At 41.0% G+C, this 16,011-nt stretch overlaps 1 protein-coding gene across 3 annotated transcripts; it reads left to right on the forward strand.

The window, feature by feature from the left end:
• Positions 1–5,466: 5,466 nt before the first annotated feature.
• Positions 5,467–15,120, forward strand: nod2 (nucleotide-binding oligomerization domain containing 2). Of its 3 annotated transcripts, XM_049560613.1 has the most exons (11): positions 5,467–5,559; positions 5,715–6,270; positions 8,006–8,132; positions 8,767–10,546; positions 10,676–10,759; positions 13,679–13,762; positions 13,870–13,953; positions 14,032–14,115; positions 14,349–14,432; positions 14,580–14,663; positions 14,884–15,120. In XM_049560613.1, the coding sequence occupies exons 2-11, from the start codon at positions 5,785–5,787 to the stop codon at positions 14,954–14,956; spliced, it is 2,970 nt and encodes a 989-aa protein (XP_049416570.1). In that variant the 5' UTR covers positions 5,467–5,559; positions 5,715–5,784; the 3' UTR covers positions 14,957–15,120. The 3 variants fall into 3 exon arrangements, 1 of the variants encoding a protein (XP_049416570.1); XR_007447827.1 differs by lacking the exons at positions 14,580–14,663; positions 14,884–15,120 and having other exon boundaries at positions 13,875–13,953; XR_007447826.1 differs by lacking the exons at positions 14,580–14,663; positions 14,884–15,120 and having other exon boundaries at positions 13,875–14,115.
• Positions 15,121–16,011: the final 891 nt, after the last annotated feature.

The raw sequence follows: 16,011 nt of genomic DNA on the forward strand, positions 1-16,011 counted from the left end.
GGAATGATTTTGATAACCAACTTGCTCAGCTAGCTACCCATCAATTGTGTGTGTCACCATCTTACCCAAATATTGGAGTCTCCGCTCCCAAATAACGCAGCGCATCTATGCCGGTGAATCCACCACGGTGGATGAATGATTCAGTTGAATTCGACTCCCAAGACGATTCTCACCTAGCTGCCAATTCGATTGAGACTGGCCAATAGGAACGTGGCCCCGCCCACGACATTATGTTCACAGTGAGAGCAAAATCCTGACACAAGAGCAAAGACTTTGAGAGAGAGAAGAAAAATGTTTTGAGAGAAACAATTTTTTTTTTTGAGAGAAAATGTTTTCACACTGATAGCAAAAAAATAATATTTGAGAGTAAAAAAAAGTTTTTTGAGAGAGTTTTTTTCTTGGAAATCATTTTTTAAATCTCAAATTATTTTTTTTTATTTTATTTTCTACGACAAAATACTTTCTCTCAAAACTTTTTTTAGTCTCAAATATTATTACTTTTTGCTATCAGTGTGAAAACTTTTTCTCTCAAATATGTTTTTTCTCTCAAACATTTTTTCCCCCTCTCATATCATTTATTTTCTCACATGTAATAAAGACACAAATATATCTCCATCCACCTGCTAATGTGTGCTCACCTTTTTTCTCTGATAACCTAAGATCCAAACGTTCAGAAGGTTCTCACTAGTAGCCAAATTATCCACAGAGGTCTCTTCCTCTCCAAAACAAATGGACCAAGTGATTTAAACCGGAAAAAACACTGAATAAAGCAGTTTCATGTTACAAATCAGTGTTTTTCCGATGTTCTTTGGCTCATCGTGGAGGGGCTGCTAACTACGGTGGTCAATGCAAAAACGCAAATGGCTCTATCAAGAGCCAGTGTTTGGTTTGTCTGTTCTGGGCTACTGTAGAAACATGATGGTGCAACATGGCAATCTCCATGGATGAGGACCTGCTTTCTATCCTAGATATAAACAGCTCATTCTAATGTATTGAAAACACAACCATTCTTATTTTAGGTCATTATACACTAAAAAAAACATTATATTATATTCCATTTCTGCCAGTATATCCCCTCCTACCTTTACTAATGAATATGGAATTTCTAGGCACCTTTTATATACTGTATGTGGTTTTTTATACATTGGCTCGAACCTGTAACTGGGGGTTCAAACCTCTGGGTGGGGGAGCCCTTCTTTGCATGTTCTCCCCATGTCAGTGTGGGTTTTCTCTGGTACACTGGCTTCCTCCCACAGCCCAAAGACATGCAGGTTAGGTTAACTGGTGACTCTAAATAACCTGTAGGTGTGAATGTGAGCGTGAATGGTTGTCTGTCTTTATGTGTCAGTCATGGCGACCTGTCCAGGGTGTACCCTGCCTCTCACCCAATGTCAGCTGGGATAGGCTTCAAAAACACAACGTGGGAAAAAATGTATTAACAATTTTATCTGAGGTTAATGTTAGGCTTCATGAGTCAAATCAAGTGGGCAACCTCTAAAGTCAGTTTTTTTAGTACAAAATTTTCTTTTTATTTTACCATCCCTCCACTGAAAAAAATACCCACCTAGAATCTGTCCTCTAAGATCGATGATTCAATTAATTAATACAATCACATACTGTACTCATGTACTGCCTCTTCAAGGCAGGAATTTCACGCCCCTATGGCAATGAGAGCCCCTTGCTGTGTCGCCTCTCATTGCTGAATCTCAGCCAAAAAGTTGTACATGACCGCACCAAATCGCCAACAAGCATGAATGTTCTGTGCCTGCCTGATAGGAAATGACCCTCCATACCAGCAGATGGCAGTCATCTGTTATCATCTTTCAGAAAGGGAAACCAGATGACCGTCTTAATGCTCATTAGTCAGTTAGCACATTAACAACACAATCCGGTGTTGAAAGAACATATACTGTGTGCCTGTGAATGATAACACAAACCATCAGGAAATGTTTCTATCAAAGAACTCAGTGGATAAAGAAAAACAATGTTACCTCATATAATAAGTTTGTTTTGACCTCACTCGCTCTCGACCTTAGCTCTTTGTTTACATTCTTCACTTCTGTTTCTTTTCTTGTGCGCTGAGCTGAACTGGCAATCAGAGTGATTTAATGTGGCGAAGGGCTTCACTGTGCCGACTCAGATTTAACATGCCGAATTGGTGGAGAAAAGGCCAACTAGTGCCGACAAGGGCCAAGGGTGCGGGACACACCTCATGGACAAGGGGGGAAAGATGCTCACCAATGGCCCAACTTTGACTGACAGCTGACTGTGGGCTCGGTGTGTCGGGGCCTTAAAAGATACACCCCTGGGATGGGGGGACAGAGTTGTCTTGCCTTTAAGACAGCAGTGGAGATTGTAACAATACTGAAAAGGCCTCTGTATTAAAGGGACAGCTGGCAGGACAGGACTATGGATGGCACACACCGACTCACCGTCAGGAGATTCAAAAAGCAGCTAGCAGCAGTTATCAGCCACCTTAGAGCAGAAGAACAGTGGCAGACAATGTCTGCAAATTGGGAAAACAATGAGGTCCAGGAGCCCCTTATGGCCATACAACAGATCAACTGCCATATAACAGGGACGGTGAATGTTATTGCCATGTAAATACCATTGTTATTGTTTGTTTTACATGTCATGCCTCTTTTGCTTATGTAATGCATGCTGTCTAAACTCACACACTGGAGCAGTACAATGCCACCGTTGTTTGGTAGTGTGTAAAAATGCAAAGAAGGCATAAAGAAGCCACTCTGTAGCAGCTCTACAGCGCTATCTCTGTGTGAATGGGATTGTTTGTGTTACATGCAATTTCCCTTACAATGATAAAACAAAGTTTTGTTTTTATGGGGGGTTGGCTGCTTGATTGAATGTTTGATTGTATTACATTGTGCACCATACTGATGTTATTACTGTTGTATAAATCATTTATGAACATGATGATGAGTGGTTAAGTATAACGACTTGCATGCAGATTTACTCCAGAATTCATTCATTTGTATTTATTCTTTAGCCAGATGGTCCCACTGAGATACAAGATCTCTTCTTCCAGGGAATCCTAGTCATCGAGGATGAGACGTGTTGATTTGCTTCTGGGAATTTTGTGCCTCTGGCAAACCAATCAGTACACATACTGTACATCAGTGCACCTGGCCTAACACTGAGCTCACCACATGTGCTTTTGATATCTGCACAGAAAGAATGCACAGCGATGAAATGACTGGAGCCAAAGTATTCCATCTCTGCTGTGAGAAAGAGGTGGATCCAGCACTGGACTGCACTGTTATTCACTGACATACAGTTGAAAACTGACTTGGGTGGACAAGGTTATTTAGTGCTGGGCAGCAGTTTTAGTGAAGTACGCAGAGCTGAACTGACTCCATATGGAGCAAGACTTCACTTTCATGCCCAGTGAACTGCAAGTTGAAGAGAAGATCTTCCAGGCCAAGTTTAAGTCAACCTATCTGCATGTCTATGGTGGAAAAAGAACACTACCAAGTGATTTGGAGGAACACAAAGAGCCTGAATAATTCTTTCTCTTGATCCAAAAGCCCAGACGTGGAAATCTGTCTTGAGAACAAACCAAAGACAACCTTAAACAGGAGAGGTCTGATGCCTATTAAAAAATCAGTCTTCAATCCAGGCTGAGCACGGAATGATCAGAAACTGCAGCCTCTGACCTTTGACCCTTTGCTATCATCACAATGCAAAAACCTTGCTTTGCTCCAAAAGCAATGGTACCTAGATATGTGACTTATAGTAGTTTGACCCCTCCCAACCCATCTTATCCAAACTAATTTTCTTAATTCCTTGATAGCTGACTCTCTGGAGATATGAGGTTTACAGCAAGATGACATATGATCCAAACATACTCGAGCAGAAGAAAATAATTCTGGCTTTATCCAGTACTTCTTTGATAGTAATCCAAAGTTAATGAGTTACAGCCTTTGGCCACTATTAAAAAATGTGGGTTTCTTGGCCAGTCTAGGCGTAACAGGTCCAAAGATCTCTCCATTAATAATGAAGAAGGTTATATAGTCCAAATGGATGAAGCTGGAGCCACATATTTCCCTTGCATCAACACAAGGTGATAAGAATTCTGTTGCAACAAGGATAGAAATACCCAGAGATTTTTTGTTTTGGGGGGGGACTATATCTGTATTTTTCTTTATTGACAATTTCTTACCTTCTTTCTTATCCATCCAAACTTGTCTGGACCCCCTACTGTGATTTGGATGGCAGAACTCCATGTTAGAACTTCACGTAGGATGCCTGACAGAGAGTACCCTGCGTTACACTCCCCTTGGTGGAGTTGCCTGTTTCTTAGACAGGAAGAAGAAGAATTGGGGGGGGGGGGAGACTCTCTTTAGAAAGTTTTATCCCAGTCTGTCTTTGATTACTCCTGCCTTTGTGTGTTTGAGATGTTTCCCCTACAGGACACAGTGAAGACACAGAATAAACTAATCATGGTACACAGGAGGGGGCTGTAATAATAGTGACAAATCATCTGACTGTCCAAAGAAGTCTTTCTCGCATTTATTTTATCTTGACATCAAAGAATGCAAAGGGGAGTAAGAGGCAATCACAATATGAGCTGTTTCCAGGGTTGTGTTTTATATGCACTTTTTGAAGTTTTCATCAGATACACAGTACGCTGGCTAAGCTGCAGGTTCCCAGTGGCTATAATATTATCACTACTATAACACTGTAAAATTATTACCATACAAAGAGTATCACATTATATGCTTTCTTCCAATAAACCATTAAGATCCACTCAAACCAGCTTGTAATTATCAAAGGCTTTTAATTAAATCAGTGAAAATGAACCATACAGTGTGCACAGAGAGGGTTTGAGGTGAGAGTATGATGATGGGAAGAAGTCAGCCTCTGAGATACACAAAGGAATAAAAAAAAAAGGGTGGCAAAAACAAGAACAAAGCGTGTCAAAAGCAAAGAAAATCAAATGTACCAGTCTCTTGAACAAACCAGGCTGGTTTATTTATGCAATAGTTCCACCAGGTGGTTGCATGAGCAAAGTGCAACCCTTGGGGTATTACGGATGGGATCAGCAGATTTCCCCTTCAGTAAACTTCAGCTAGCTTTTCTTGTAAATGTGTCAAATAAACCTTTTCTGTTAAGAGTGCCATAACTTCTGCTTTCATAAACTGGAATTATTCCTATTGCCTTCCTATATGCGGAACACTCACCCTGAAAACCTCTGGCAAGAGGATGTGGAAATGTGGAGGATGTGAACAGTGTGGCAAACTGTACACAACTTGGGAAACACCGCATTTGTTCTATTTAAAAAAAAATAAATAATAACAGGAAAATGAATCAACTGTTGCATTATGATGCACTGTCACCATTGTGACAGAGTTCTGTTGAAGTTTGATGTCATTTGCTGGCAAGGTTTTGGTTTCCATTTTACAGGAGGGACTTGATCGCAGGGTAGGTTTCACTTTCCGCTGTGGAATGAGGAAGAGGCAGGTCTAAAGTAGTCCAGCGTCTCTGCCCAAATAACAGATGGAGGAAGAAGGCTCGTGTCTCTGTTGTGGAGACTCTAAAGTGAGTGCTAATCTTAAATCTTTTAAATCTTATAAACATTTACATACAAAAAACTGTTAGTGTAATGATGATGTTAGTAATAACACTGATCCTGCTATATCTAAGTGAAACTGGTGATGACTAGTATGATGACATGTGGGTGTTTTCTCTACCAGGTTGTGACACTGAGAGCAGTATAAGTAAACGCTGGATGTCCCTGAGTATGGATGTTGACATGCTACAAGCATGTTTGTCCAGGAGCTTGTGCTGAAACAACGGACAGAGATACTGCATGCACTGTGCAGCAGCGGGTCAGCTGAGCATTTGGAACAGGTTCTGGACATACTGCTGTCCCAGGGGGAGCTCATATGGGAGGACTATCAGAACGTACAGGTACCTGGCAGGGCACTGTATACCAATGCCAGGCAGTTGCTCGACTTGGTGCGTGCAAAGGGTGTGGATACCTGTGAGCTCTTCCTTGCTGCTCTGAAACAGATTCTGCCTGAAGCGCAGAGAGCTGGCCTCTCTTTTTCAGGTTGCTGTTTAAATTTAGAGGAAAAAAAAGAATACCAGAGCACATCTACTCAGACTCTTCTGACTCAACGACCCAGCCTGGTCAACAAACTACAAGGCTGCATTGATGGTGCTTTAAATGCTCTTGTCACATCGGAATACTTCACCTCAGCAGACTGCGATGAAGTACGGCTTCCTATACACACCCCCTCTCAGCAGGTACTGTGTATGGCACACCTTTTATACACTTTTATTAGAGGAACAGTATGCAATATTTAGGGGGGTGTAGGGGCATATAGCAGTGAGGACTGCAGGTTGCAACCAGCTGAATCTTCTCCTGGTTAGAATCTCTTCAGTGTTCATTGTTCAGGAGGTTTTTACGGGGAGCCAAATTATCCGCAGAGGTCTCTTTCTCTAAAATGTAAATGGACCAGGTGATTGAAACCTGGTTAGAAACACTGATTAAGGCAGTTTATGTTACAACTCAGTGTTTTTCCTACATGAGCACCTGTTAATCTATGCTCACCTGTTCTCTGATAACTTAATGTGTGTGCTCACCTTATTGATCCAGACATTCAGGAGGTTTTCACCGGGAGCCAAATTATAATTTAAACAGGAAAAAAGTTGAATAAAGCAGTTTCATGTTACAAATCAATCTTTTTCCAACACTGACATGTCAGGGATGAGCCACTAGCCTAGCACCTGCTAAAGTGTGCTCATCTTAATTCTCTGATAACTTAAGATCCAGACGTTAAGGAGGTTGTTATGGGGAGCCAAATTCTCCACAGAAGTATCTCCCTCTTGTGTTTTTTTGATGCTCCACTAGTACTCGGGCTGCCAACATGAAAACATGAACGGCCCAATCCAGAGCCAGAGCTTGTTTGGTTTGTCCAATCTGAGCTACTGTAGAAACATGGCAGTGTGACAATATTTGTAGACAAAGACATGTAGATTTAAATGGCTCATTCCAAGGTAATGAAAATACAATAATTCTTATTTTCAGGTGATTATACTCTCAAGAAAAAAACACATATTACATTATATTTCATTTCTGCCAATACATCCCCCTAAATCCTACACACTGGACCTTTAAACAATGTCTAGACAACTTCCTGTTATTGTTCTTTACTTACTGAGACATGCATGAGGGGAAACAAACAGTGGCTCAGCACAAGACATGTTAATGCTTGGGCACAGGTTAAAGGCCATGTATAAAGTGAAAGGTGCTGATAGTGAGAGGGAGGCTTACAGGAGGGATGCATGTTTTTGGAAATTGGGTTCAAATCAGCAGTCTTTTTTCAGAACTGCTGACTCCTCCTTTAATAGTCCTGAAATTAAAAATGATGCTTGATTCTTTTGCAGTCAATATTTTTGTTTTATTTTTTGCTTTAAATAGCTTTTATCCTAGTTTACTCATTTTCTCTCCAAGAGCTAGATAAGAAGATTAATACCACTCTCGTGTCTGTAGGGTAAATATGAAGCTAGCACCAGCAGCCTGTTAGCGTAGCTTAGCACATAGAATAGGAACAGCGGGAAACAGTTGGCATAGCTCTGTACACAAGTAACCGTCCCACCTACCAGCACTTAAAAATGTCACTATTAAACTGGCGTGTTTTCCAGAAAGGTAATGAGACTGACAATGAAGTTCACTATATAACCCCACTGTAACTCTGGATTTGCATGGATTCAACCAACAAGCATGTTAATTAGTGAACTTTAGAGGTGCTGGTAGCTGGATACTTCTACCTTTGGACAGTGCCAGGCTAGCTGTTTCCCCCTGTTTCTATTCTTTGTGCTCAGCTAGGCTAACTGTCTGCTGGTGCTAGCTTCATACTTAGCATACAGGTGTATCATTTTTTTCATCTAACTCTCTACGAGAAAGGGAATACTTGTATTTCCCACAATGTTGTACTTTTCCTATAATAATAAATCTGTTGTCACTCATGTCAATCAGGCAAGGCGTTTGCTCGACCATGTCAGATCAAAAGGAGAATCAGCAGCGGAGGTTGTACTGCAGTACATTCAACAAACACAGGAATCTGGATCTCCAGCGAACCAGGAGACATGGACTCCTCCCAAAGGCATGTCATTATTATAATCTAAAAAATTATTACAGAATGCAATTACTTAGGGAAACTGTAATAGGAACGGAAACCCATTTCTGCCATTGTGATTACAAAAAGTCAATATAATGAGACCATTTCTCAAAATAGTGACTTAGTATCTCAGATACTACATCATCGATTTCAAGAAAGGAGACTTAGTATCTCAAAGTAATAAAAAAAATTCTCAAATATTGATGTAGTTTTTCTTCATTTTAAGATACTACGTGAATATTTTAATAGTTTCCAGTAATTTTGAGGCACTAACTCATTGTTTGGAGATGCTTAGTAAAGTAGAAGTAAAATACTTCTCATCATGATCACAATTATGATGGCTTCCATAAATAGGACATTATGTGAAAGCTATACCTAAAGATGCACATCTGCTATGTGCATCTTTGTCTCGTCTTATGGGTGATCTGTCTGAAATATACAAAATATCCCTTTTAAAGTACAGAAGATGTGGAGCTCTGGAAATATAACTTACCTGAAAAAGACTAATTTAAAACTGTGAAAAGACCAGATGTCAATGTGCCACATTTCAGAGTAACAGAATATATGCAAATATACAGTATGTGTCTAGTTTATCTCATGAGTATGATTTTTGTCACAGAGGTCTTAAAGTATCAGAAGAAGCTCAGCAGCTCGGTGTCTGCTCAGTCCTGCTTTCTCAGTACTTATGGAGGGACCAGCCACATGTCTCTGGATGACATCTACACTGAAGGCCAGCTGGAACTCGGTCATAACAGTGTTGATATCCATGGATCTTTGGGCCTGGAGGATGTAGTTGGTTCAGTGGGTACAGTGAACGAGGAGGCTGACACGGTGCTGGTGTCTGGGGAAGCGGGTGTTGGGAAGAGCACCTTGCTCCAGAGGCTGCACTTGCTTTGGGCTCGGGGGGCAGCCTTCCAGGACTTTCTCCTTTTGTTTCCATTCAGCTGTCGCAGGTTGAACTCAGAGGACAAGGAAATGTCTGTCCAGGAACTGCTGTTTCAGCACTGCTGCTGGCCAGACCGGGAGCAGGAGGAGATTTTCCAGTTCATCCTGGACCACCCACATCTTATTCTCTTCACTTTCGATGGCCTGGATGAGCTCAAGCAGAGCTTTTCAGATGAGCACAGGCTCTGCTGCCCAACCCAACGTGCACCTGTTCACACACTACTGTTCAACTTAATCCAGGGCTCGCTAATGAAGGGAGTGCGGAAAGTGGTAACCAGTCGCCCAGAGGCAGTGGGCCCTGTGTTGAAGAAACATCTTCGCAAAGAAGTCCTCCTGAAAGGCTTTTCCCCAAATGGGATTGACTGTTTTGTGAAGAAGCATCACAAGGACTCCACTGTGGCAGCTAAGGTTCTGGAGTCCCTACAGACAAACACAGCATTACTTGGACTTTGTCATAGTCCAGTCCTCTGCTGGATTGTCTCACAGTGCCACAAGGAGCTGCTAGGCTGTGGAGAGGGCAGCCCACAAACAATCACAGATGTTTACCTTATGATCTTACAGCACTTTTTCCAGCACCACAGCTCGCTGAAAAGCACCATAGGGTTAGGTTGGCTTCAGGAGCATCTAAAAACAGTCTTGCATCTCGGGCAGCTTGCCTTTGAGGGGTTACGGACCAGCTGTTACATGTTCTCAGACACAGACCTGGAGACATGTGATGTAACTGAGAAGGATATCTGCATGGGCTTTCTCATACAAAGCAAAGAAATGTCCTCCACCCACAGTAAACACTATGAATTCCTCCACCTGACTATGCAATGTTTTTTTGCTGCTCTGTATATTGTTTTGTCAAATAACACTGAGCGCGCAGCTATCCCTAAACTCTTTGAGCTGCAAAACATGAAGGAGACAGGTCTGAGCAGCACATGCTTAATGGCCTGCTTGCCTTCTACTAATCAACAAGAGCAGGCTTCAGACGGAGAAGCTACAGCAGCTGAAACACCAAATCTGCAAATCACAGCCACTTTTGTATCTGGACTACTATCCCAGCATCATCGAAGTCTGTGGCGCCACTGCTGCTCCAGTGCTGTGATGGAGAAGAGGGTCAGACAGGTGGCGAGATGCCTGTCCAAAGGTATGCAGAAACACTTTAAGTCCATCCCTCAAGCCGTAGAGGGGGAGAAGAAGAGCATGCATGCAATGCCTGGTTTTGTCTGGCTTATTAAATGCATCTATGAGATGCAGGAGAGCAGGATTGCTAAAGATGCCATGAGTAAGCTGGAAGTGGACCACCTGAAACTGACCTACTGTAACATTGGTCCTGTGGAGTGCACTGCATTAGCCTATGTGCTCCAGCATTTAAAGAATCCAGTAGGCCTCCAGCTGGACAACAACTCTGTGGGTGATGTTGGAGTGGAGCAGCTTCTTCCCTGCATGCACATTTGTAATTCCCTGCAGTGAGTAGGAAAAGTTTAAATTCTTCCTAACATCTGTTTATTACAATAAACAACACTTACACAATAGCATTTACTGAAAGGCAACAGTGCATGTTATGCTCAAGTGTCCTATAATTTTTTCTTTTTCAGCCTCAGAAATAATAACATCACAGATGAGGGGATCCGCAAACTGCTTGCTAAAGGTATCCAGTGTCACAACTTCCAGAAAATTGCGTAAGTGTTGTCCAAATGATTAATTACACTATCGTTAAAGCTGTCGTTGGTAACTTTTAGAAAAAAATGTATTATTTGATGAAACTATCTCCTGACAGTAGTACGTGAAACAGATAATCTGTTAAAAAAAATCACATTCCTCCTTCCCCAATGCTTCTAATGAGATTTGCAAGAATCCACCGTGCCTGAACGCAAAATAACCAATCAGAGCCGAGCAGTCTAATGCAGCTGTGTCAGTGGTGTCAATCACTGCTCGTGAACTGTGGTCAAACAGTTAATCTATGAATCAGACATGAATCAAGACACTGTTACTGCATTGCCTCTTTCTCGCCTCAGATGTTTTCAGAAACATATTTTAGTGTACTGTTTAGCTGCAAAGTGAGAATATTTGTGACCGGGCAGCCACGTTGAAAACAGTTGAGCCAAAAAGACAACACATTCTCACTCCAACCTCGTCACATATCTACATTTAGTCATGGACTTTCCACATCCAGGTACAACTTGCAAAGTACCCTAGGTGCGTTGGTTGTTGACGTTCTGGGATGCCGTGTCAACTTCAGCCTGTTACATGCATTGTTTGTTTTCAAAATATACTTCAGTTTTCACAGAAGATGTACAGTCTGCATACAGTCTCCTTCAAAATAAACGCACCAAGTTGGTATAACACTGCGAATTGACGTCTTTTTTCCTTCAACATCAAACGCACGTGGTTACATATTGCCAACCAGGGGCGGAAATCCCGGGGGGGACGGGGGGACATGACCCCCTCTGCAGTAAAGCTGTACCCTCCTAGAATAATTTGAGACACAATTAATAATTTTTGAACAATGCAGTAGTATTTATTGAAAGCACAATGTAAGCGGTGCTCATTATAATTGCGCAATAATGTGCTATTTAAATCTCAAAAGATTTAGTCCCCCCCTCCCATTCCTAGTAGTGGTATATCCCACACTCTTTCCAACAGGCGGGCCAGGCTGGACCCTGCTGCCCACATCGCGCATTGCAGGGTTAGATGTACACTCACACAGACACAGTTTAACTTACACAAGTTACAACACATCCCATTTACTGTTACAACAAGCCCCAGGCCCAGGCTGATAATATAAACTGTCTGCAACATTTCTCCTGCATTGTTCAAAAGCCAGAGTTTAGTGATAGTCAGAGAGGACAGGAGAGAAAGAAGAGGGAGAGGACAGGACAAGAGCAGTCAGTGACGGAGAGGCTCGTAGCTAATGGGTACCTGTCTGTAGGCTCCACCTGTCAGTGAGACAAACATGAAAGACGTGCAGTTTAACTGACAAGGAGCGGTCATTACGCTTGACTATTACACATGGTTGTGAGGTGCGCAGCTGCAGATCTCACAGCACACTGTTTATAAACCAGTTTATCAATTCAATTGCAGGAAATGTTTAGTTAAGCCATTTCTCATAAGTATAGACATTCACTGTATATCCACTTTTCTACATGTGGCTGCTGCTGCTGGCTTGAGTCTCGACTCTCTCATTATCAGTCTTGCAATGCTGAGATAAATGTTGAAAGTCCAAAAAAGTAATTTATCACGAACAGGTCAATAAAAAAGGTTTCAAAATTCAAATTACCTTGTAAACAAACGAAATATTCAGTATTACATATTTTCTTTGGTTACTTTTCTTTCAAACATTTTTTAAAGTTATGATCTCACTGCCGGTAAAAAAAACAAACAAAAAAACAAAAAAAAATGGTTTGCACCTGCAGCCAGCCAGAGATGAAAGATCCATTCCACACACGTGAGCCAGAGAAAAAAGAGGGAGAGACGGAGAGAGATTGAGTTTCTGTCTTTGATGAATGAAGCCTTATTGTTTTGCTGCTATTAAACAATGAGAGACATGTTTTCTCCGTTCTACTTAATAGCATAAATATTCACACTACTGCGCACGGGGAGGCAGAGACCTGCTCTGCTCCAGAAACACACAGCACCTTGCACAGCACAGCGCACCTGACTGTTGTCGATGTGTACATGTTAATTTGATTTCAGTCATTTTGTTATAAATCTGGACATGTGCAGGTGGACTCAGCCAGTATTAAGAAAGGTCCTATGCCTGCCTGTTGGAGAGATAGAGAAAAGACTAAAGCGTCAAATTGCGGTAAAAGATGCTGTATAAAAGACAGGCTACAACTTTTTTTCCTTGTCACCCCCCGGAATTATTCTCTAAAATTTTACCGTTGTGTTGGGTAAGGGTTACTTTAAAAGTAATCAAAGTACGTTACTGCATTACTTTTTAAAAAAGTAACCAGTTACTTTACTCCTGAGTAAAGTAACTCAATTACTTTAAAAGTACTTCCAATGTTACTCCCTGAGAAAAGTAACTCAAGCACTTTTAAAGTACTTTTGAGTATTCTACATTTCCTATTGGGCAATGGACCACAGGGCGCTAAGCCTACATTTTTTTTGTCTCCAAAATTAAAGTTATGGACCACTTGCCCTTCACTGAGATCCAATTCTCCCATCACAGCTGTCACTTTGACCAGTAGAAACACAGAACGATCTGCTGCCGTAGACAACTGTAGGCCTATGACAACAACACCCCAGCGTTTTTAATATTTCCTCTAGGGATGTTACCACACAGAGTAAAAGGGGGAAATGATGGTGTGAAACAGCAGAGGCACTTTGTCAACCCGCTGAGTTAACGTTACTGTCATTAGCATCAAGCTAGCAAACAATGGTACATCCTTATCCTACCAGCTTCATTTGAAACAAACTACATTATAGACGGTCCGTTATTTATTAATCCCTCTGTGTGTTTATAGATTTACTTTTTATCTTTCACCGACTTAACTTTCGTTCTTGTTCAGTTCAGTTTTAAATGTTACCAACTGTAGCTTTAAGTCACAAATGAGGTTTGATCAATAACCTTTCATAATCGGTTTGTTTGTCTCCAGGCTCTTCAACAACAAGCTAACTGATGCCTGCACTCAACACTTTTCTCATCTTCTGAAGACCAAGCAGGATTTCCTTGCTCTGAGGTCAGCACATACACTAATATTAGCACTCATTAGAGGTTAGACTAAACTGAAACTACAATAACACGCACCATGTAACTTAACAAATTAACTTCTCTATTTTCTGTCAGACTAGGCAACAACAATATAACAGAAGAAGGAGCAAAGCAGCTGGCTCAGGGACTGAAACTCAACCACTCACTGCAGTATTTAGGGTAAAAGCCTCCCTGCAAAATTCCATGCATCTTATTGGTGGTGCATTTCCATTTACCAATCTTTCTTTGTATTTCCAGACTTTGGGGCAACAGGATAGGTGATGCAGGAGCAGAGGCCATTGCCAGTGCCCTAGAGAACAGCAAAACTCTGATTTGGCTTAGGTAATATTTACTTAGAATATTGGCACTTTGGCTAGACTTAAGACGTATATATATAAACGTATTAGAGATTTCTCACATTTGTGTAGTTGCATAATGACCACAAACAGTATAAAACAGTTGTACAATACTTTTTTGTAAGTTGCCAGATATACATATCAGCACCTTTTAGTTTGTTAGCAATACATCTGTAGAGTATTTCACCTAAATATAATTCTAATTTGATGTAATGGCAGCCTGGTTGGCAACGGTGTGGGGAGTGCAGGAGCGTGTGCCCTCGCCAACATTATCAAGAACAGTACATCACTGGAGGAGCTTTGGTAAGTGTTTGAGATGAAAAAGTCATAGCCATACAATGCACACAACATTTGTATCGACCGAATGGCCGATTTGACATTTGAGTGCTTATTGTACAGTAGTGCTTAAATTGCTCCACCCTCTCTCCACCCTCTTATTTCCTGTAAAAGGTTGACACAGAACCAGATAACCAGAACAGGGGTGGAATGTCTGATTCAAGCCCTAGAGCATAATACGCATGTGAAATCAGTATGGTGCGTAATGTTCCCACTGTTTCTTTTGTGGTTAGAATGTGTGCTTGGCGGTTGTTTGCATCCTGGATTTGGGACAAGACAAGGCATACTGCTAGTTTCAGTGCCAGCTGCATCTGATTTTGGCTCAACTACAATGTTATTTTGGCTTTAAGCTTCATTTCCATTTCCAGACTGGCTGTGCTTTGTCATTGATTGATTTTCTCTTCCTATTACACTGCAGGTTGAGAAACAATGACCTCAGTTTGGAGGAGGTAGAGGAGATGGCACAACGTGAATCAAGACTAATCTTCTGATCGTCTGTTAAGTGGGTGAAGGACTGTGTATTGCTTTAAGAACGGTTTCTATTTATTAAAGGAAATATTTTGTATCAAAATGTGTGCTCCAGTGTGTTTTATTTTTCTCCTCTGAGGATCAAAATGCAACTTTTCAGGGTTTATCTAAATACACAAAATGCATCTACCTTTATTTTGGGATTAATTTGTCGGTGTGGGTGGTGACAGGATCACATAACACCACCATCACCATTACAGGTGGTGGAATGTGAGTATATTAACTCAAATATGTACTTAAGTGCAGCTGTGAGGTACTTGTCTTTTACTTGAGTATTTCTGTTTTATGCATCTTTTCTACTTCTCTAAATCGTGAAAACCAATATGTTTCTTATCCTCCACTACATTTTTTCAACGTTAGTTACTAATTACTTTGTAAATTCAGATTATTAATACAAAATATGAATCCACTAATAATTCTCATGTATCATTATGGAATAAGCTACTTAGCGGTAATTTGGTTGAAATTAGCTCCATCTTTACCAGCTGAGAAAATAAGTGATGTACACATTTATATATCAGTAATTATAATCCAGTAATATTGTAATATATATTATTCTGAAATGGGCCATTAAGCATAATGAGTACTTTAACTTAATTTAGGTACATTTTTACGCTATACTTTCAGGACCAGTGAGTAGGATTTAGTGGCATGTAGTGGTGAGGTTGCAGATTGCAACCAACTGAATACCTCTTCCCTCACTCCCTTCTTTCCAAGCATGTAGTTTAACCTATGTTGGCCCTCAGGTGGCGTAAACCCCAAAAAGGGCCTTCTCCAGAGCCAGTATTTGGTTTGTCTATTAGGGCCTACTGTGAAAACATGGCAGTGCAACGTGACAGGCTTCCTGTGTAATAATAAACTTAATTTGTACAGCACCTTTTAAAATGCAGTTACAATGTGCTGTACAATAAAATTACACACATTTAAAACACAAGGAGAATAAAACAAATAAAACATCATAAAATGCTATCTAAGTAAAAGAGAAAATAAGGAAGGCCAAAGCTATAATCGAGATAAT

Source organism: Epinephelus fuscoguttatus, linkage group LG2 (assembly GCF_011397635.1).
Source record: "Epinephelus fuscoguttatus linkage group LG2, E.fuscoguttatus.final_Chr_v1".
NCBI lineage: Eukaryota > Metazoa > Chordata > Actinopteri > Perciformes > Serranidae > Epinephelus > Epinephelus fuscoguttatus.

Bases quoted from the DNA above. Each gene is read 5' to 3' on its own strand.
- nod2 (XM_049560613.1), top strand. From the start codon at position 5,785: ATGTTTGTCCAGGAGCTTGTGCTGAAACAACGGACAGAGATACTGCAT. The intron at 14,433-14,579 runs GTAAGTGTTTGA...TTCCTGTAAAAG, and splicing joins ACATCACTGGAGGAGCTTTG to GTTGACACAGAACCAGATAA. The intron at 14,664-14,883 runs GTGCGTAATGTT...ATTACACTGCAG, and splicing joins ACGCATGTGAAATCAGTATG to GTTGAGAAACAATGACCTCA.